The 21,220-nt window shown below is 48.3% G+C and overlaps 1 protein-coding gene across 1 annotated transcript; it reads right to left on the bottom strand.

Moving 5' to 3' along the window:
• Positions 1 to 840: 840 nt before the first annotated feature.
• Positions 841 to 14,828, bottom strand: LOC135828878 (ER membrane protein complex subunit 3-like). The gene is made up of 8 exons (XM_065341310.1): positions 14,497 to 14,828; positions 9,001 to 9,058; positions 7,916 to 8,009; positions 7,418 to 7,522; positions 5,853 to 5,934; positions 2,962 to 3,041; positions 2,279 to 2,364; positions 841 to 1,660 (listed from the first exon to the last, which is right to left on the bottom strand). Exons 1-8 carry the CDS (start codon positions 14,643 to 14,645, stop codon positions 1,538 to 1,540), a joined length of 777 nt encoding a protein of 258 aa, XP_065197382.1. The 5' UTR covers positions 14,646 to 14,828; the 3' UTR covers positions 841 to 1,537.
• Between the last annotated feature and the right edge of the window lie 6,392 nt (positions 14,829 to 21,220).

Below are 21,220 nucleotides of genomic sequence, written 5' to 3'. Positions count from 1 at the left end.
CTCCGGATGGCGAGGGATCCGGATAAAAGAGGATCGGATAAGCGAGGTCTGACTGTACACACATTCACAACGACACCAACTGAGAGAGAGAGAGAGAGAGAGAGAGAGAGAGAGAGAGAGAGAGAGAGAGAGAGAGAGAGAGAGAGCGAGAGAGAGAGAGAGAGAGAGAGAGAGAGAGAGAGAGAGAGAGAGAGAGAGCGAGAGAGAGAGAGAGAGAGAGAGAGAGAGAGAGAGAGAGAGAGAGAGAGAGAGAGAGAGAGAGAGAGAGCGAGAGAGCGAGAGCGAGAGAGCGAGAGCGAGAGCGAGAGAGAGAGAGAGAGAGAGAGAGAGAGAGAGAGAGAGAGAGAGAGAGAGAGAGAGAGAGAGAGAGAGAGAGAGAGAGAGAGAGAGAGAGAGAGAGAGAGAGAGAGAGAGAGAGAGAGAGAGAGAGCATCACGTATGCTGTAAATCTGTAACCAGCTATTTTCCTCCGGATGGCGAGGGATCCGGATAAAAGAGGATCGGATAAGCGAGGTCTGACTGTACACACATTCACAACGACACCAACTGAGAGAGAGAGAGAGAGAGAGAGAGAGAGAGAGAGAGAGAGAGAGAGAGAGAGAGAGAGAGAGAGAAAGAGAGAGAGAGGAGAGAGAGAGAGAGAGAGAGAGAGAGAGAGGGAGGGAGGGAGGGAGGAGAGAGAGAGAGAGAGAGAGAGAGAGAGAGAGAGAGAGAGAGAGAGAGAGAGAGAGAGAGAACACACCATATGCTCCGTACAATGTCGTGCCAGATACCCACAACCTCACACAAGACCCTGAACTCAAACCACTTCTCGCATCTCGCACATGAACGAGGGACAAGACAGGAGATTGGCTCGTGGGCCCTATCATTTCATGGACCAAAAAAACATCATAAACAGAATGATCACTTTAGTACGGTAAAAATATGGAAACAATTTGTCAGCCTACGAAAATCGGAAAATTAAACACCCTAAACATGCAAAGGTGATGGGCATTTCCTTGTCATGGTGGTGTTGTGTACGGGGAACTGGTTCATGTGTGAGAGCAGGGGCTGCCTATGCTGATTGCACAGGGTTACACTGGTTGCACTAGAGACCTGCTATGGACTGCGGGCACATAGATAGCTGGTCAGAGTGCACAAAGATAGCCGGTCTGTGTGCAGCATGGAGATGTAGCATCCCCAGCAGGCTGTGCCACTCAGGGCAGTGTGGTGGTTTGCAGAACTTCGCACTACACAGTGGTGCGTATCACAGCGTATCGCAGTATGATCAGGATCAAGAATGGACAGTGCGCCGAGGCACAGATGTAGGCAAACATACCCTCAAGTCACACCAGCCGTGTGTTACAGGGCATACAGCACCACTTGCACACACACACACACGTACACGTACACGGATACCTAGTGCAGGCTGTACACGTCCATGTGTCGGCATGATGCAGTCAAACGTACACAAACACACACGCACACACCTTGGCGCAAAGGAGACAGCTACAAAGCACGGCACGCCAAAAACAGCACCACTTTGGCCAACGCTCGTCTAGACATTCTTGTCCTTGACGGTGGACGGGGAGGGCAGGCGTGCGGGCATAGCGAGCAGCGACTCCTCCGCATTCTCCAACGCCCATTGATGATTGACAATCTGCAGAGCTTCCCATTCACTCTGAATACAAACACAATCCCAACAGAGGACATAAACATATATTAATTTTTAAAGTAAAAAAGCCCGCACGTCCGCCCTACCACCGGCTATATAATCGTGTTGAGAAACTTCCAATTTGAAAACACGGGAAGTTGTGGGCAAAGTACATGCAACTCTCCCACATACAGAAGCCAACTCAAAAGATGCACCAGTTTCTCAATTCACCAAACTTACTTGGGAAAATCCTTCTCAGAATCTCACCAGTGCCTGAATATGTTACGTTCTTTTGTCTGATGATTGGTTTTTTACCATGAAACTCTGAGTTACAGCAAAATTGCTCTGTTCATAAACATGGCTAAACTTCACCTAGGGTTCCCAGTAGAAATGCAGTAGCCTGTTGGTGACTCCCCTAGTAGAATAATAAAAACTACTACTACTACTACTACTACTACTACTACAACAACAACAACAACAAAACGCCCTACTTTCCTTAGTGTAGCTCTTGCGAAAACGTTCTATGGGGTGGGAGACCGGGGAGATAAAGGAAAAAAAGGCAATGCAGAGATGTCTGTGTGTAACAATGAGTAAGAGTGCAGCACAAGAGACACAAGAGTGACAAGACGCATTCTGAAAACTGACCTTGAACGCTTTGGTCGAGTCTGGGGCCATACCCATAGAGCCAGTCATCATTGGATCTTGCATCATTGCTCGACTTTGGTCAGCAGCTGAACAAATAAACGAACACACACACACAGACGCACGCGCGCGCACACACACAGACACACACACACACACACACACACACACACACACACACACACACAGACACACACACACACACACACACACACACACAGTTGATACTCTGCATTGTATTGAGCAGTTGGAATATTTCACACTCCGCTCATCACCCATTTGTACAGCGGTAGTTGGAACGCGCAGTGTCCTGCAGTCTGGCTACTGTACTGAGCAGAGAAAAGGTCCCTTGAGCGGTCGTCGGCTTACACAGGTTTCACTGTATCGTTACAGTCAACTTCGCTTATAACCACACTCGGCGGGGCAGCAGAAAAGTGTCCTTATTCGCCAAGGGTCGTTATACCCGAAGTCGCATTCAATGTATTACAGTTGGATGGGACTTTGCTCTGGGCATGGAAATTCTGTCGTTATTCGCGAATTGTCGTTATATCCGCAGTCGTTGTTAGCCAAGTTGACAGTATTTTAATATCGGCTCAACAGCCGAGTGTTATCAACAATACCCCATTTTTTGGGGCAGGGCACGTACCTGGTCTAGAAAAAGGCTTATGAATATAACTAATACTTACAGTTATCAGCACCAAGCACTAGTGCATACATGCTACGCAGACCAAACACGTTGAGAAAGTACCACGACATCGAGCTGACCCTGTGAAAACAGGAAACCCCAGGACACGTGTGCATTGTACGCGTCAAACATGTTAGTGGATTCACAATACAGCACAGCACAGCACACAGAATCAGGTACACACACACACACACACACACACACACACACACACCTTTGGACCTTTGGAAAGCCCATCGCCGAAGGCGATGATAGCTATTGCACACACACACACACACACACACACACACACACACACACACACACACACACACACACACACACACACACCACACACACACACACACACACACATGCTCGCACACACACACACAAACACACAGACAGACACACAAACAAAAACTACTTGAGCAGCAGACATGTGTGTCACCACTACTACATGTACATTGTACTTCAAAGTACATGATTGTATCAGCTATCTGTGCTCTCTACAGTGCGTTTTTTTAAAACAGACATTTGTCGATTTTGATTTTTTAGTTTGTTCTCATTCCAAATTTGAAATTTTTTCTTCACAGCTGCGTTTGTGTGGGTCTTGGATCGAAGAAAATTAAGTTTGGGAATCGGAATAATAACAATTGTCAAAGTTAGATATTCGGACGGGTTTGGGCTGAAAATCCGGTTTTAAATGGTTTTCAGTGGATTTTGATTTAAAAACGAAAGTTTTAGCCAGGAAAGCTCATCACGTGCATGGTGTCCGCCAGAGTTCGAATCCAGTACAGTTCATCCTGATTCTTTTTTTCTCTTCTTTTTTTTGGTACAGCGCATGCATGTACACGTACATGACTAGACTGTGCAGTTGTGCACTGCTGTCTGCAGTTGTCCCAACCTTTGTAGGAAACCAGTGAGTCGTGGTTTTTCACGACTTACTGTGGCAAACTGTACTGAATAATTCAAATGCTGTATTGCAATTAGCTCAATAAATCAAAACATTCCAGCATGCATGTAGGAAACTTCCCTCGATCACTGAAAGAATGCAGTGAAAATTCAAACACCACAACAAATCACAAGGGCAATTCACACAGCACCCATAAAGAGACTAAAAGGAAGCAATACATGAGCGGTTTTACAAACACACACACACACACACACACACACACACACACACACACACACACACACACACACACACACACACACAAACACAAACACACAATGCAAATAGGTCACAGTTGTGTCTGGTTCAACATCTGCGAATAGTAGAAGACCAGCGAGCGTCGAAACGGCCCCAATAATTCCGTGTTTTGTGTTGCACTTGTGACGACAGTATTACACAGTGAACAGATGTGCTAGGACAGCCGACGACGTATATCATCGTTGGCGTCGGCCTCGTCGGTCTCCAGTCAGGAACACATCGGCGCAGTTTTTCACGAATCCGTCCCGTCCACCAGTATGCAGAACAATAAAGCGCTTGCCTTTACCTGATGGTGCTTCATTTGGTTGCTTGCCTATACACTCCTGTCACCATTGTCGTACCACATCCTAGTAACTGTGTGATGCGCATTGACCCACGTGTCATCCAGGTATGTCTCACAGGTAGCGATGCCGCCATGACACAATCCCGTGCCGTTCCATCATCATGTGTGTGATACCTCTGGTCTTGCCACACTGGAATCCCATGGAACGCAACATTTTCCAAGAGCTAGTTTTGCTCATGTCTGGAAAATCGTCGATGCTTTCTATGCAGCGAGCAGGAACTTTGTCCAGTGTTGGGTGCTCCTTCGCAGCATAGAATCCGTAAATTACTTCTTATACAGTCCAAAGCAAATCCGTCAGGGTTGAGTGGTTTTATGGCACGCGTCTCACATTGGGGATTGTCACTCTCGTTACCTTCATCACTGGAGACAGGCAAGGCCAACGCAGCACGCTGATTTTCGCCGTCAGCATCCCTGGTACATCTGTTCATGGTGGAAATGCTGACGCCACACGCAACAGCAGCATGACGAATGGAATACTTGGGACCAATTCGATGCCCAGCCACTGTTCTCCTCGTCTTCGCAAAAATTGTAAAACAGACACCACCATGTAGATTCTACCATGGCCCGTTCGCGCTTTGTTATATGTGGCATGTCGAGAGAACTTAGTTGCCACGAACGAAAACACACTCGAGAAAAAGCAAAATAGGGCCACAGAGCAGTCAGCAACAAAATGATTCCTCCGGCCGCGAGGAGCTCGAAGGACACTCTGAACAAAATGGCGAAATGCCACGAGTCACACCTGGTTTTCGAATTTCGCGCGCAGATTTTCGTGACGCAACTCGCATGACATTTTCTCAAAAGTGGCCTTGAGTACGTTCTCAAGGATTTCAGAGTCTATTATAAAAAAACGCACTGTAGTGTGGGTTCAGAGGGTAGGGGAGCTGTTGCTAGACCTCCTTCTCAACTCTGAAGTCTGGACACATTTCACAGGCCAGCACAGTACTCAGCAGTATAGTTCACCAGGCTCACAATGTATATAGAGCATACGCATACAGTAGAAACCTTTCTTCCTCCACAGGGTAAGGAGTAGACAAAGTGTTTCTGGAGGTACCGAAGCACTGCCCCAATCCAGTACGGTCAGGGGACGTGAACCGAACCAAGACTGAGTTCAGCTGCGATGCACGCCAATTACGGGAGAGAGAGGGAGAGAGAGAGAGAGAGAGAGAGAGAGAGAGAGAGAGAGAGAGAGAGAGAGAGAGAGAGAGAGAGAGAGAGAGAGAGAGAGAGAGAGAGACACACACACACACACACACACACACACACAGAGACACACACACAGAGACAGAGACAGTAGCCGGCACGATAGTGTGCTAACAACTCGCTAGGCCACATTTCATCAAGCAGCACAGTCACTTACCAGGACGCGTCCAATGTGGTGAGCTCTACACCACGCTGCAGCATTGGCTTGAAACGCAGTGTCAGTGGAAACGGTACCTTGGCTATACACACACACACGCACAAGCACACGCAGACAGACACACAGACAGACAGACACACACACGAGTAAACACCCATGAACAAAGACACACACACACATTTGTATACCTACTTGCTCGCTACCAGAAACCGGTCATGTGGGTTTCCCCGGGGGATGGGAGAGAGATTCAAAACTAATATTGTAAAGATGACTCACTTGCCTACTGAACGGCTCAATGGCTGACACCGCCTGAAAATCCCCAAACTCTAGGTGGACCTGGAAATGATCCTACTCAGTGGCTCACCATAACACAGTGCGTGGGAACACGGCGAATAAAAAGAAAAAGAGTTCACAGCACAAAATGTATCTGTCCTGGGATACAACTGCATATACCCCGCTCCCTATAAAGGTAATACCGTTAAAAGTCGTGTATAAAAGCTGCGGCTTATGACTTTGTGGGGGGAATTCTGCATGCTTCTCAGTATATGAGACAGGCTTCTATACAAGACATGTATTTCTATGTATGTCAACACTAAAACCAGGCGTGTGTGCCACCAGTCCATCTCGAAAAACCAGGCTTGTATTGAAAACAGGCTTCTAAAATAAGACAGGCTGTTATACAAGACACTACGGTACTGGATACATCCTAACATGTACTAGTGACGGTTTGTAAATCAGGGTGGACAGGATTATAGCAAGAGTGCAAAACCAAGAGTGTGCAACTCCTATCTCTAGCTGCGATGGGTTCACCCACGGCGGAATTTTTCAATTGCGTCATTCTTTGGCAGAAGTATGATGAAGTGCATATGCTTTCCCGGCGAATTCCCGCGCTTGTTTTTTACATAGTAGATACGGTGAGAGTTCATCAGGTTCAAGACACATCGATCTGTCGTCCGTTGCTCTCCTTCGACTACCGTAGCTGTAATGTACAAATTCTTTGTATTTTGATCTCTGGCTATGCATGATAGCATCAGTGAGCCAAATCGCCGCCAAAGACGGATGTCATAACAAAATTCCGAAGCGAGCTGGGGATCGTCGAGTTGCACAATCTTGGTTATGTACTCTTGATCATAGGGATAAATAGCACCAAGAGTACATAAAAACCAGAGTGTGCAGCCTGGGGCATTTTCTACTATGGGTGTCTATCACGGCGGAATTCCGTGATGACATCATATTTGGTGCAGATCCGAGGCGGGAAGTGGTATAGTGCGTACAACTGAGCTGCAGTTGTGCAGAAAGAGACCTGCTTGAATCCTGCTTGTACGCACTACATCACTAAAATGATGTAATGACGGAATTTCGCCGTGACAGCAGTACATCAGAGCCGCACACTCTGGTTTTCATGTACTCTTGATAGCACCAAACAAGCACATCTGTACACACGCCCGCACGCACACACAGACACATATCCCCCCCCCCCCCCACACACACACACCACACGGGGCGACAGCACATAGACAGATAGAACCGGCACACGAGTGCACATGCACAGCCTTGTCTCTTACTGGTGACAAACCCGGAGAATGTCCAGTTAATCCAGCTACCGATCACAATCATGGGCAAGATATTGGTTAGGTTTCCCTTCATCATATCCATCATCATAGTCGGGTCTGTAAATACCACAGAAACAGACACGGCAAGAGGAGGGGAGAGAGAGTGGACAGGAGGAAACAATGATGAGAAGTACATGCTAGTCTGAACTACATGTACGACCTACAAGAAGTTGGGTACGCAAAGCAGACGTCGACATGAGTCGTCAGGAAGGAAGTGACAGGCCTACCCTCTTCAGTAGATAGCTTGTCTTATATCGAGTAATATCTACTATCCTCACGTGAATGTGCACGTTTAAGACATCAGGGGATTGTTGATCGTTGTCTACTAATGAGGTTTGTCTTGTGACCAGTGTTGTACCAACCAGGGTAGACCTGTATGGCAAAGGTCTGGTTCACTAGTAGAGCAGCAGTTGAGCAACACAGCTGAGCAAATAGAAAGTGCCTCTTTACCTCCCATGGGGTTCTGCATGCGTGGCTTCCGCTTGGTTGTTTTGAAGAATCCAGTCTGTGAGTTATTCAGGTAGTGCTTGCGTGCCAGGAACCCCTATAACAAGCATTCCAAGGATACACACACACACACACACACACACACACACACACACAAAACACGACCACATGAACACACGCACATGAACACACACCCACACACGAACACGACCACATGTGCATACATACATACACATGCACACCCACGTGCACACTCAGACAGACACACACTCAGACAGACACGCACAGGTACACCCACACACACGCACGCACACACGCACGCACACACACCACACACACACACACACACACACACACACATAAACACACAGACAGATTATCAGCATGTATGTAGCTCGGTTCTTGATGCATGTGGCACAATTGTCACATCTCTCGTACCTTTCTACATCAAAGGCAATGAATGCAGTTTAGGCGAACAGTGCTAAACGAAATCACGTTCCATCGTTGACAACAAGTATGAAATCAGCCACTGACACACACTAGCAGCCCAGGTCGGCTACAGGGCGGCCCCATGATTACCCAATGCCCGATTTAAGTACAATAGGCGGAAACCTCCACACATTATGTCCGGTTATTCACTGGCCACTTATCCCACTGGCAACAGACATCCAGCTAGGCTAGCAAAGTGGTCTCTTCTGCAGAAGAAGAGTAGTTTATGAGCGGTACACTCTAGTGAGAAGTGCATGAGGTTGAATACTGGACATTCCATGAGGTCTGGCACTTGTTCAAAAAACTGGTATGTCACTGGACACTCCTTGAGCTTCGGAGTTAAAAAATAAACAAAAAAAATGGTACGACCATGCCCGAAGCCCACCATACCAGTGGCGCCAGCCATGATCAGACCGGTGTTGGAACGACAACAATTTACAGCGCATGGAAATAAACATCACAGTGGAGTGAACGCTCACACACATATAGGCATACTGTGCAGTCTTGTCTTTCTCTGTCTGTCTGTCTGTCTCTATTTCTCTTTCTCCCTCCCTCCCCCTCCCTCCCTCCTCTGTCTCTGTCTCCCTTTACGGTCTTACCTCCTGGGGGATATGTGAACCATTCTCACGCAATAGACGACTTTTGATCAAGATTTGACTGAGCAAGGACAGGAAAGAAATTGAAAACAGGATTAAAGGCAAAGACAGGAAGTATTGAGAGATATTGTGCTCGTGTGTATGCTGATAGCCACTTCTCTGTTTTTTTGTTCTCGCCCATCTGAAAGTGTTAGAAGCTATTTATATTAGAGAGGTTCCGGGGTACGATTTTCCGCGCCAAAATCCGTATGGGCTCTACGGATTTTTCGAGGCGTGCTCCATACGATTTTCCGGCACGGAGGATCCGTGTGGACTGGCTTTCATACGAACCATGTTTCGTATGGAGATTTTGCGTCATCGGGTGCAGAAAGATTTTTCGCGTACAAATTTGGTACGAGAAACATCGATTTTCGGCGGGTAGTTTTGATTTCGGTACAAATTTTCAAAATAAAAAGGCATAGCGCGGGAATGTGACGTGTTTGCGATCGTAACCTAGGCAATGACGGCAAACACATAAGTTCCGTACTCCGGAACATTTCACTGCTCGAAAACGACGTATAAAAAATCCGTAGCGCCTCTACGGATTTTGGTACGAAAAATCGTACTCCGGAACCTCTCTATTTACACTACCTAGCCACCTTTGTGTAAACAAAAGAAAAATGTAATACCTCTCAAGTTCTCAAGAGTCAAATGTCTTGCCCCCGATCTTAGACCTGTCACCAATGGCAACATCGTATTTACATCCAGTAATTCAAGTGGCAGAGTCTTCAATTCAGGAACAAAGTGAGCAAATGCCTCAAACTCAAACTGCAATAGACTTTCGAGCCGTTGATTGCAGTTGGTTGTTTATGAGATTATCAAGAGATACCCTTGTTCAGGTGGAGAAGGCTTTGTTAGTGGCTTCTAATGCTGCCGTTCGCAAACTGAAGAGGGGTGCAGTAACAGGACAGGCAAGGGCTGCCCTGAAGAGGGGTGTTTGGCCTGATGACGAGATAATCAACGCATTTGTTGAATGCTTGATGAACCCCACCAACAATCTGATGGGCCGACGCACTGTGTTAGCCATTCCAACATTCGCATTCACAGACGACAGGAAAGCGACTCGTATCATCAATGTGTGGACAATATTTAAGGATCAGGTTGAATTCAACTTCATCATAATGTCTTTACATTTCACTGTACACTGGGCACTGATGGTAATGGACACTAAGGCCCACGTTATTTACCATTATGACTCCACTAAAACCAGCAATCCGACTGTACATGCTGCAACAGCCATGGAACTCATTGGCCCATCTGGACAAGTTTGGGAACAGGTTAAGGTGGATGACTTGCCGCAACAAAGAAATGTGTACGACTGCGGAGCCTTTGTTTGCCTGTCTCCAGGGTATCATATGTTCGGGAAGCAGCTCGTGGACGTAAGACAAGATACCGCTGCCATCCGGCACTGGATATGTGCGCATGTACTTCAGCAGCACATGCCCAAGCATGCAGCATCTTAGGTCAAGAAGGCCAGCACACCGATTGGAGTGAGCTCTCAATAGTCAAATGTCTTGCCCCCGGTCTCAGACCTGTCACCAATGGCAACATCGGATTTACATCCAGTAATTCAAGTGGCAGAGTCTTCAATTCAGGAACAAAGTGAGCAAAGGCCCCAAACTCAAACTGCAATAGACTTTCGAGCCGTTGATTGCAGTTGGTCGTTTATGAGATTGTCAAGAGATACCCTTGTTCAGGTGGAGAAGGCTTTGTTAATGGCTTTTAATGCTGCCGTTCGCAAACTGAAGAGGGGTGCAGTAACAGGACAGGCAAGGGCTGCCCTGAAGAGGGGTGTTTGGCCTGATGACGAGATAATCAACGCATTTGTTGAATGCTTGATGAACTCCACCAACAAGCTGATGGGCCGTCGCACTGTGTTAGCCATTCCAACATTTGCATTCACAGACGACGGGAAAGCGACTCGTATCATCAATGTGTGGACAATATTTAAGGATCGGGTTGAATTCAACTTCATCATAATGTCTTTACATTTCACTGTACACTGGGCACTGATGGTAATGGACACTAAGGCCCACTTTATTTACCATTATGACTCCACTAAAACCAGCAATCCGACTGTACATGCTGCAACAGCCATGGAACTCATTGGCCCATCTGGACAAGTTTGGGAACAGGTTAAGGTGGATGACTTGCCGCAACAAAGAAATGTGTACGACTGCGGAGCCTTTGTTTGCCTGTCTGCAGCGTATCATATATTCGGGAAGCAGCTCGTGGACGTGAACGTCAGACAAGATTCCGCTGTCATGCGGCACTGGATATGTGCGCATGTACTTCAGCAGCACATGCCCAAGCATGCAACATCTTAGGTCAAGAAGGCCTGCACACCGATTGGAGTGAGCTCTCAATAGTCAGATGTCTTGCCCCAGGTCTCAGACCTGTCACCAATGGCAACATCGTATTTACATCCAGTAATTCAAGTAGCAGAGTCTACAATTCAGGAACAAAGTGAGCAAAGGCCCCAAACTCAAACTGCAATAGACTTTCGAGCCGTTGATTGCAGTTGGTCGTTTATGAGATTATCAAGAGATACCCTTGTTCAGGTGGAGAAGGCTTTGTTAATGGCTTTTAATGCTGCCGTTCGCAAACTGAAGAGGGGTGCAGTAACAGGACAGGCAAGGGCTGCCCTGAAGAGGGGTGTTTGGCCTGATGACGAGATAATCAACGCATTTGTTGAATACTTGATGAACTCCACCAACAATCTGATGGGCCGTCGCACTGTGTTAGCCATTCCAACATTCGCATTCACAGACGACGGGAAAGCGACTCGTATCATCAATGTGTGGACAATATTTAAGGATCGGATTGAATTCAACTTCATGATAATGCCTTTACATTTCACTGTACACTGGGCACTGATGGTAATGGACACTAAGGCCCACTTTATTTACCATTATGACTCCACTAAAACCAGCAATCCGACTGTACATGCTGCAACAGCCATGGAACTCATTGGCCCATCTGGACAAGTTTGGGAACAGGTTAAGGTGGATGACTTGCCGCAACAAAGAAATGTGTACGACTGCGGAGCCTTTGTTTGCCTGTCTGCAGCGTATCATATATTCGGGAAGCAGCTCGTGGACGTGAACGTCAGACAAGATTCCGCTGCCATGCGGCACTGGATATGTGCGCATGTACTTCAGCAGCACATGCCCAAGCATGCAGCATCTTAGGTCAAGAAGGCCTGCACACCGATTGGAGTGAGCTCTCAATAGTCAGATGTCTTGCCCCAGGTCTCAGACCTGTCACCAATGGCAACATCGTATTTACATCCAGTAATTCAAGTGGCAGAGTCTACAATTCAGGAACAAAGTGAGCAAAGGCCCCAAACTCAAACTGCAATAGACTTTCGAGCCGTTGATTGCAGTTGGTCGTTTATGAGATTATCAAGAGATACCCTTGTTCAGGTGGAGAAGGCTTTGTTAATGGCTTTTAATGCTGCCGTTCGCAAACTGAAGAGGGGTGCAGTAACAGTACAGGCAAGGGCTGCCCTGAAGAGGGGTGTTTGGCCTGATGACGAGATAATCAACGCATTTGTTGAATACTTGATGAACCCCACCAACAATCTGATGGGCCGTCGCACTGTGTTAGCCATTCCAACATTCGCATTCACAGACGACGGGAAAGCGACTCGTATCATCAATGTGTGGACAATATTTAAGGATCGGGTTGAATTCAACTTCATGATAATGCCTTTACATTTCACTGTACACTGGGCACTGATGGTAATGGACACTAAGGCCCACGTTATTTACCATTATGACTCCACTAAAACCAGCAATCCGACTGTACATGCTGCAACAGCCATGGAACTCATTGGCCCATCTGGACAAGTTTGGGAACAGGTTAAGGTGGATGACTTGCCGCAACAAAGAAATGTGTACGACTGCGGAGCCTTTGTTTGCCTGTCTGCAGCGTATCATTATATTCAGGAAGCAGCTTGTGGACGTGGACGTAAGACAAGATTCCGCTGCCATGCGGTACTAGATATGTGCGCATGTACTTCAGCAGCACATGGACCATCTTAGGCCAAGAAGGCCTACACACAAGACAGAAATTCGAGCCGTTCAGAATCCTCAGCTGCCAGAGCTCAGCCGACTAGCGAGGCCATACGGACACGAGCCGCTGCCAGCAAGTTCCAATTCCAACTTGCAGGATTTCATAAACGACGGCCGTGTGTAACTCTCTCTCTCTCTCTCTCTCTCCCTCTCTCTCTCGTTTCGTTCTTTATACTCTGCAGTTACATTTCACATGTTTGGTGTGAAACTTCTTATTGTTACGTTAATTCTGTTCTCCGGCCAATGCCCGTGGACAAGACTAGATAAACAAGAGTGTGCAACTCCGGATCTCTCCTGCACAATCTGCAGATACCCCGGCCCACGGCGGAATTTTTTGTTGACGTCAGAGCAGTGTGAGAGCACGTGCTGGGCACCGACCTTGTAATGTAAAGCCCGGCCAAGTGCACGAGGCGAAACTTTCCAAAAGACGCACAGCGCGTGCGTCGTAGAAAAGATTACGTCAACAAAACAATTCCACCGAGAGCGAACCCATCCAGAGTTGCGCACTCTGGTTTATATACTCTTGCCATGGAGTGCCGTGAATCTGTATCCTAATAAAGATATTATTATCATTATTTTAGAATTGCGATCAACAGAACGAGCTGAACCGACATTTTCACAAAGGCTTTTATTGTATTCAAAAAACGAGTGGATACGAAGGCAGTGAAGAACATGGAAGAAAGAAAAATGTGATATGGAAGAAATGATGAACAAAAAATTGCACTTTGGACAAAGAGTTTGTGAAAATGTCGGTTCAGCTCGTTCTGTTGATCGCAATTCTAAAACTATTGTCGCCTCGACGCCTATTAGTATTTACATATTAGTATTATTATTATTATTATATCACAAATCTGCGCTACACTCGGTATTATGACATTATTTATTCATGTGTATGTCATGCTGAAGTCTTGCTGTTTTCCAGCTCTCAGGCCAGAGCATGCGCAGCGAGCCAGTGGCTCCTTTTTGCTGCCTTTTTTGCTTTTGCTCTCACTTGTCTCAAATAAAGTTTTTTTGGTGACACTGATTTCAAGTCACCTTTCAAGTAAACAAGACAATGCCGTTGCGAGAACCGGAACACTTCCAAATTGAGTCGGCAATACTTAATCGTGCGTGGCTAGAAGCTCTCCCACTCCATAGTCCAAAGTTGCACAGCATGCAGCCATGAGCTATGATTTGTACGTGCAATTTCTGCGTGCAGTTTCATTCACGCAAGAAGGACAGAAATTGAACTTTTGCTGAAAGATACTCGCAGAGAGCATTCAAATTTTTCAATGTATTGACTGCAAGAACAGATTGTACTTTAGATGTGTCTCGCCACAAACAAACAAAAACAAACCAAAAAAAAAACAAGCAAAAAACATGTGAACAAGCTCCAGCATCTGACCTGTCTGTGACCTGCTCTCGGTCTGTCTTTTTCTCCGACTGTAGCAGCAGTACGACGTGATGGCGAATTAGTCCAACGAAGAACGTTATCAGCACAATGGGTAAAATCACCCAGATGCGAATGTCGGGGTCGAGCAATATTTCCGCCATGGTGCGGATTTCAAGCTGCTATCCTGCGGGCTATCGCAACCAACAACTAAACTCACTCCCCAGGTCCTTTACCGCTTACCAAAACTACATGTAGCTACAGTACGCGTCTAAACGATCGCAAGATTCAGTTCTTCTTGCACTTTTGCAAGTTTGGTGCTTTGCATTTGCATGATTTGGTGTCCTGATCCTGTTCAATTTTTTGTTGGCTGCATGCATCGTTTTGTGAAAATGCTTTGTAAAAAACCACAAAAAAGTGTCGAAAACATTTTTTGGAAATTCAGTGTATGACGTCATGAGCTGTACCGTATTTTCTAAAAAGCCCTGGCAATAGCCAATAGACCAACCCCGAAAAGATTGTCTGGGTTCGTGAAAGGGGGCACGCGTGCAAGCCAGCACTTGTGAAGTGCATCGTTTTGTATTCAGTTTGTGTGTGTCAGCTCATGGCGGAGGAGAGAGAGACTTTTGCTCGCCGAGCTGAAGCTAAAGGATTTGATGGAGTCCTGCCAGCAGCTAGTCAAAGGACCTTCGGTACCTTAGGCAGACCCTGACGGAGTTTGGAGGCCAGCAAGCTCTCGGTGAGGAGAGAAACATTCGCGTGGCGATGGACTCTCCGTAAAAAATGCAAGCTACATAGCGCCGACATACTGCAACAGGCTACGATTTCAGCAAACTAACTCGATCTGCCGCTTCACAAAGTTCAACTATTTACAAGTCCTGACTGTTGTAGTCTGAAGCTGGACTCTCATCGCCCACCTACAGGTAGCTTTTGGAGCTGATGGATTTCCCGACTTGGACTCCTTCCGCAAACTCTCGCAATATTACTACAGTGTATGCTGTGTTTCCGCAAGCTCGTGTCGACATGTCACCTATTGTACATGTACCGGGTCGCGGAGGAGCTTGACGACCTCCGCTGACTCCAGGTTTCCGAAATACTGCCGTCGTCTTCGTTGATGTCGCTGGTGACATTCTCCCCTTGCAGGACGTGCGCATAGTTGTCGTCCCGGGGGTAAAGACTATGTTGTCTTTCGAAATAGTTCTTCATCACGCTCGCGCGAATGATGTTTCTCATCATGAACTCGTTCCGACGGTGTGACACGGCGATGGTCTTTGGCGGGGCACTGGCTTGGCGAAAACGATATCTTCTTGTGCAATATAACACTGATCGGCTGCAGATGAGTACAGTCACTTCGTGGTTGGTCCTATAGGAGGGCAGCTGCCAGGAAAGAGGCAGAACTCATCGAAGACGGAGCGCTCGCAACAAACAATAGCACTCGAAATATCTCGTAAGATTTAGGGCCTATCGCTTTGAGCCACAGCGCTCACAGCCTTGCCTACTTCATCAAAGTGAGCTCTACATGTTCGTTGACCTCTTCACACTACACAGAAGAGCGAAACAAGGATTATATGTCTTAGCATTTCAACTCCAACAGCAGACCATTACCAGTGCGAGAGAGAAAACTACAAAGGGCTTTCTGTCGCATCGTCTCTCTTGCATGCAACTAACGAGAAAACCGTGTACTTACCCTCGCATTCACACGCGAACTATCAAACACGTCCTGTGCCGCATGCTGATCAGGTAGTGCCATGTATGTGTTGTACAGTGTACTCTCAGTTGACATGCCCCCTTTCGAACCCAGACAATCTTTTCGGGATTGGTCTATTAATAGCCCATGGCATGGGCCCAGTCTCCAAAACTACAAGTAGGGAGGTTCTGCGTGAAACGTAGAGAAATCACGTAGAGAGCAGGTGTCTGGGTTAGAGTCTACGGCTTCGCGTGTTTTGGCTCCAGATTTCTACGCGGAGATGGGGTTCTCTACACGGTGTGTCCGGGCTTTTGAGCAGATCTTCGATTCAACGATTGGTTTCAGTGCGGTGCGCGTCATATCGCCAAGCGCGCCATGCAGGGTGGCCACCAATTATGTTGTCGGTGCAACCAGGGAGTACAATACAGTACTACTCCCTGGGTGCAACGGCAAAGGCTCCTGTACTGCTGTGTTGGCTGTGCTTGTGTCAAGGGTGGACGGAACTGCCGAAACTGCGGCCCTGCTCAAAATGGAAGGTGCAAGAACCAACCACCCGCGGCGAGCCAACCATCTTCGCAGTGTACGGGTACGGGCGATACGGTAACGGCGGCTGGGCCTCGGGCCAGCGGCAGTGTTGTGAGTACGGGTGTGCAGGGTTTGCAGACCCCGAGGAAGGCAACAACCGCTGAGGAGATTGCCTCAGCTGCGCTCTCCGCGGCGCTGTCGACGACTCCTGTCTCGATATCGAGCTCCCAGCAATTTGCATGGGACACGCTGGAAGGTGACACCGCGAGCAATGCCAATGACTCTGACATCCACGAGGAAGTGGCCTCAGACAGTCAAGCAGCCCAGCTGCTCGCCACATTGGATGCCAGCCAGCGTGAGGATCGAATCGCTGCAGACGCACACGTTTCACTTCCTCCACATGTGGAATTTCCCATTTCACAAGCAATGGAAAATTGTGTAGTGAAGTGGGAATTGTATAAGGAGTTGGAGGTGAGATATAACTATGTCTAGCCCTCGCGATTTACGCGATTTCATGCTCGAACACAGCATTTTTTTAAAGTTCAATATTCTAATGAAGCTGTACTTGATGCAGCTCATCCAAGGCCCTTCAGGCCTATTTTCATGGAGAACAAACCCAAACAGGGTGGGTGGGTGGGACATAGTTATATCTCACCTCCAACTCCTTATACAATTCCCACTTCACTACACAATTTTCCATTGCTTGTGAAATGGGAAATTGCATGTCGGAGTTTCCGGTGAGATATAACTATGTCTTGTTTAAAGTCGGTTCCGCACCCTGAGCGGAAACAAGAAACTATCACACTGTCCACACAAGGACTTAGTGAAAGTTCTAGTAAAAGGTGCGTGGCATGATAAACAAGCATAATCAGCCCACACCATGCCAGGCACAGACCACCGAAAGACCATCACTGAGTACAGATGGAATTATCATAAAACTTACGCACGGAACGGCGAGTGGAGTAGATCATACCAAAATGGAATACAACTTAGCATTGTCAACTATGCAGAATTAACGGACAATGCAAACTCCAGAGTGGGAACACCTGGGAAAACTGGTGCACCAGGTATATACAGGACCTTTGGAAAGGAAAAGGTCTGAGAAAAACCCAAATGTGTAGGAGAAAAGAACACGGCGGACTGAAGCCGTGGACCCTATCGGCCGCAATCATGAGCGGCGGAATAACAGACTGTCAGCCAAGGACAGTCGCACCGAAGGTGGTGCCATCAGAAAAACGATGGTGTCCACACCAGCATCCGACATGGAAGTGAGGAGCCACCTCAGCGGCAACGGTGCTCGGTGAGACCGGCTTGTGAGGCCGTCGGAGCGACAGCAGCAGAGGGTTGGCAGATGCGGCGGCAACGGGCGGGAAACTCTCTCTCTGTGCGAGCAGAATACTGCCTTAGAGCATCCACACACAACGGAGGGTGCTGAGGGCAAGCAGGGAAGACAACCTGCTTGGCTGGATCACCGACGCGCTGATTCTGGGTAAAAGTGGGGATCCCAAATGAAGCAGCGTTGACAATAATGTCCATAAAACGAACATCGAGCTTCTGCAGCTCAGAGCAACGCCGGGCACCCGTCAGAGCCAGCAGCATAGTCAACCTGAGAGTCAGTTCTTTGAGAGACTCATGCGTGAAGGACATGTTCCGGAACCAATCCAGGACTGCCTGTACATTCCACATGCTGCCATAGCACGACTGAGAAGAACGGGAGTGGGATGCACCGGGGAGCATATGAGACACCAGAGGATGCGGGCCAACCACAACGCCATCGATGGGAGGAAGCGTCATTGGCATGGCTGACCGGTACAACCCTAGCGTATGATACAGTCGAGCCAGACGGAATTGGGAGGTCAGAAAATCGAGGACCTCTGAGAGAACACCCAGGGAAGCAATTTGCCGTGTGGCACACCAATCACACCATGTGTTCCATGCCGACTGATACACACGGTCGGTGAGGGAACGCCATGATGCCAAGAGTAGGTTGGCAGTGTCGCCCGAAACTCCGCTGCGGCTGTTGCTAGCCCGGAGAGTTTCCATGCGACCAGGGGGAAGTGAGCTGACTGTACTGACGGGTGAACTTTGTGATCTGGACCAGCGAACAAGACCGGAGAGGCTGACAGCACGCGCGGAATGTCCACCACGAGTGCCAAGAGAGCTGGAACCCAAGCCTGGCCGGGCCAAAGCGGAGTGACCATGACTATGGATGGGATCTCCTGTAGAACAACCCTGGCCGGGCATTTGCCAATCAGATAGATTGGAGGGAAGGCATTGACTTGCAGGCAGGACCAGTGGAGACGGAAGGCATGCGGGCTGTGTGCATATGGGCGCCAACTGACGTATGTGTGCAGTCGAAATTTAGTGCGAGATGCAAACAGGTCGCAGGCACTCGGTCACATGATCTGGTGATCCTGGAAAACTGACCGGTCGAGCATCCAGGCGCTGGTATCCGTGTGATGGCGAGAGTGATAATCGGCAACTGTATTCACTGCATCAGGTAGATATTGGGAAGCAAAGTGATATCTCTGAGCAGACTGACACCACTCCCACAGCGTGGCAGCTATCCTGTCTAATGTCGGTGATGAACGGCTGCCAGTGCGGGGCAAACAGGGAACAGCCACACGTTAGTCGAGCTGCAGGAGAATACTGCCCTGGTATAGAGAAGGCGCTAGCGACTGGACAGCATACTGGGCTGTGAGCGGTTCCGGGACATTCATGTGAAGCTGTTTCGCGGCAGATGTCCATCAGCCGCCTGTGGTGACATTGGCACAATATGCACCGGGCCCCACCCCGAATGACCTGCACGGGATGCATCGGACTGGATGGCGAGGTTCGGTTCGGAAAGGCGTACAGGTCGCCCACTCCACAGCTGGAGATGCCGAATCCACTAATGAATCTCGGCATGGCACTCATGACTGAGAGTAAGCCGGTAAGTGTAAAAGGGACCCTGCCGTAGGAACGTAGTCTTCAAACACTGCAAGCGACGATAGCTAAGTGATGCAGGAACCACGGCAACCATGGTGGACACCATCATGCCCACAATTGACGCAATACCCCGAAGACATACGGTGTGAGCAGCCAGCAGACGCGCACATTGTTGTTGAAGCGTGGATGCTTTCGAGTCTGGCAATGAGAACGCCATGGTGACGGAGTTGACCTGAATACCCAGGTATTGTATCTGCCTGGTGGGAATCAGATACGACTGCGTCCAGTTGATATCGAGCCCAAGACCAATCAGCAGATGAAGAATGGTAGCAACAGGGAGAAACAGGTCGGACGTTGTCCGTGCCATGATAAATACGTCGGCGAGGTAAATCACCAGGTGTAGGCCGAGCGAACGTACCATCTTCACTACAGGGTGCAGGAGCTAGTCTTGGTGAAGACTCTGGCCTCTGGGACCACTGCGCAAGCCAAACGGTAGACAGTTAAACTGGGAAATCTGTTGATACCACTGAAAACTAGAGAAACTGACGATCCAGCCGCTGGACTGGAGAAATAAGCATCTCTTAAGTCTATCCCGATCATCACATCCCCTAGCTGCAGGTGATCCGGCACTGTCTTCAATGACTCCAGCGCGAAGTGGTGATACTACAGATAGTTGTTCAGCGCTCGGAGGTTGATAATTGTGGGGGCCGGGGTTTGCCATTATAAAAATTATTTCTTTTCTTTTTGTTTTGTCTTCTCACATTCGTCACTCTGTGAAATGTCACGAATGATTGCAAATTGCCATGTACCACAAAGAGCCATTGGCAAAATAAACCAATGCATGGCTCGTAATTATTATCGCCTTACTCAGGACCGCCGGATGCAGCGTTTGAGTGGTCCGGTAGTATCATGGCCGTTATACTTTGTGTAGGGTATGACGGGTACACCTGCCCTCCACAGTAGGAAACACGTGTTCGTGGCTGAAAAGTTGGTCCGGTAATAACCTGACCAGCTCCGGCGGCCTGTTAATAATCGCACATCCCGGCAGTATGCTACAAGCACAATTGACAAACATGTCACCCGGCAACAGCAAACGGGTGCGCGTTACAGGATTGGCCTGGCAACTTCAAACAGGCGCAATTGACAAACATGGTGCTCCGCTGGGCAACGTCAGCGGGAATGCACCAAAACAAACACAGCCCCGGCATCAGCAAACGGGAACGCCGTTACAAATATGATGCCCCGGTAAACTCAACGGGAGCGCACTAATACAAGCTGGCCTGGTAACTTCAAACAGGCACAACTGACAAACGTGATGCTCCGCTCGGCAACTTCAGCGTGAGTGCACCAATACAAACACGGCCCCGGCAACAGCGAACGGGAAAGCCGTTATAAACATGGTGCCCGGAAAACTCAACGGGAACGCACCAATGCAAGCTGGCCTGGCAACTGTAAAGCGGCACAACTGACAAATGTGGTGCCCCGCTGGGAAACTTCAACGGGAAAGCACCAATACAAACACGGCCCCGGCAACAGCAGACGGGAACGCCGTTTCAAACATGGTGCCCCGGCAAACTCAACGGGAACGCACCAATACAA

This window comes from Sycon ciliatum, chromosome 12 (assembly GCF_964019385.1).
Source record: "Sycon ciliatum chromosome 12, ocSycCili1.1, whole genome shotgun sequence".
Lineage (NCBI taxonomy): Eukaryota > Metazoa > Porifera > Calcarea > Leucosolenida > Sycettidae > Sycon > Sycon ciliatum.
The sequence above is the reverse complement of the archived record's forward strand: the minus strand, read 5'-3'. Positions and strand labels throughout refer to the sequence as shown.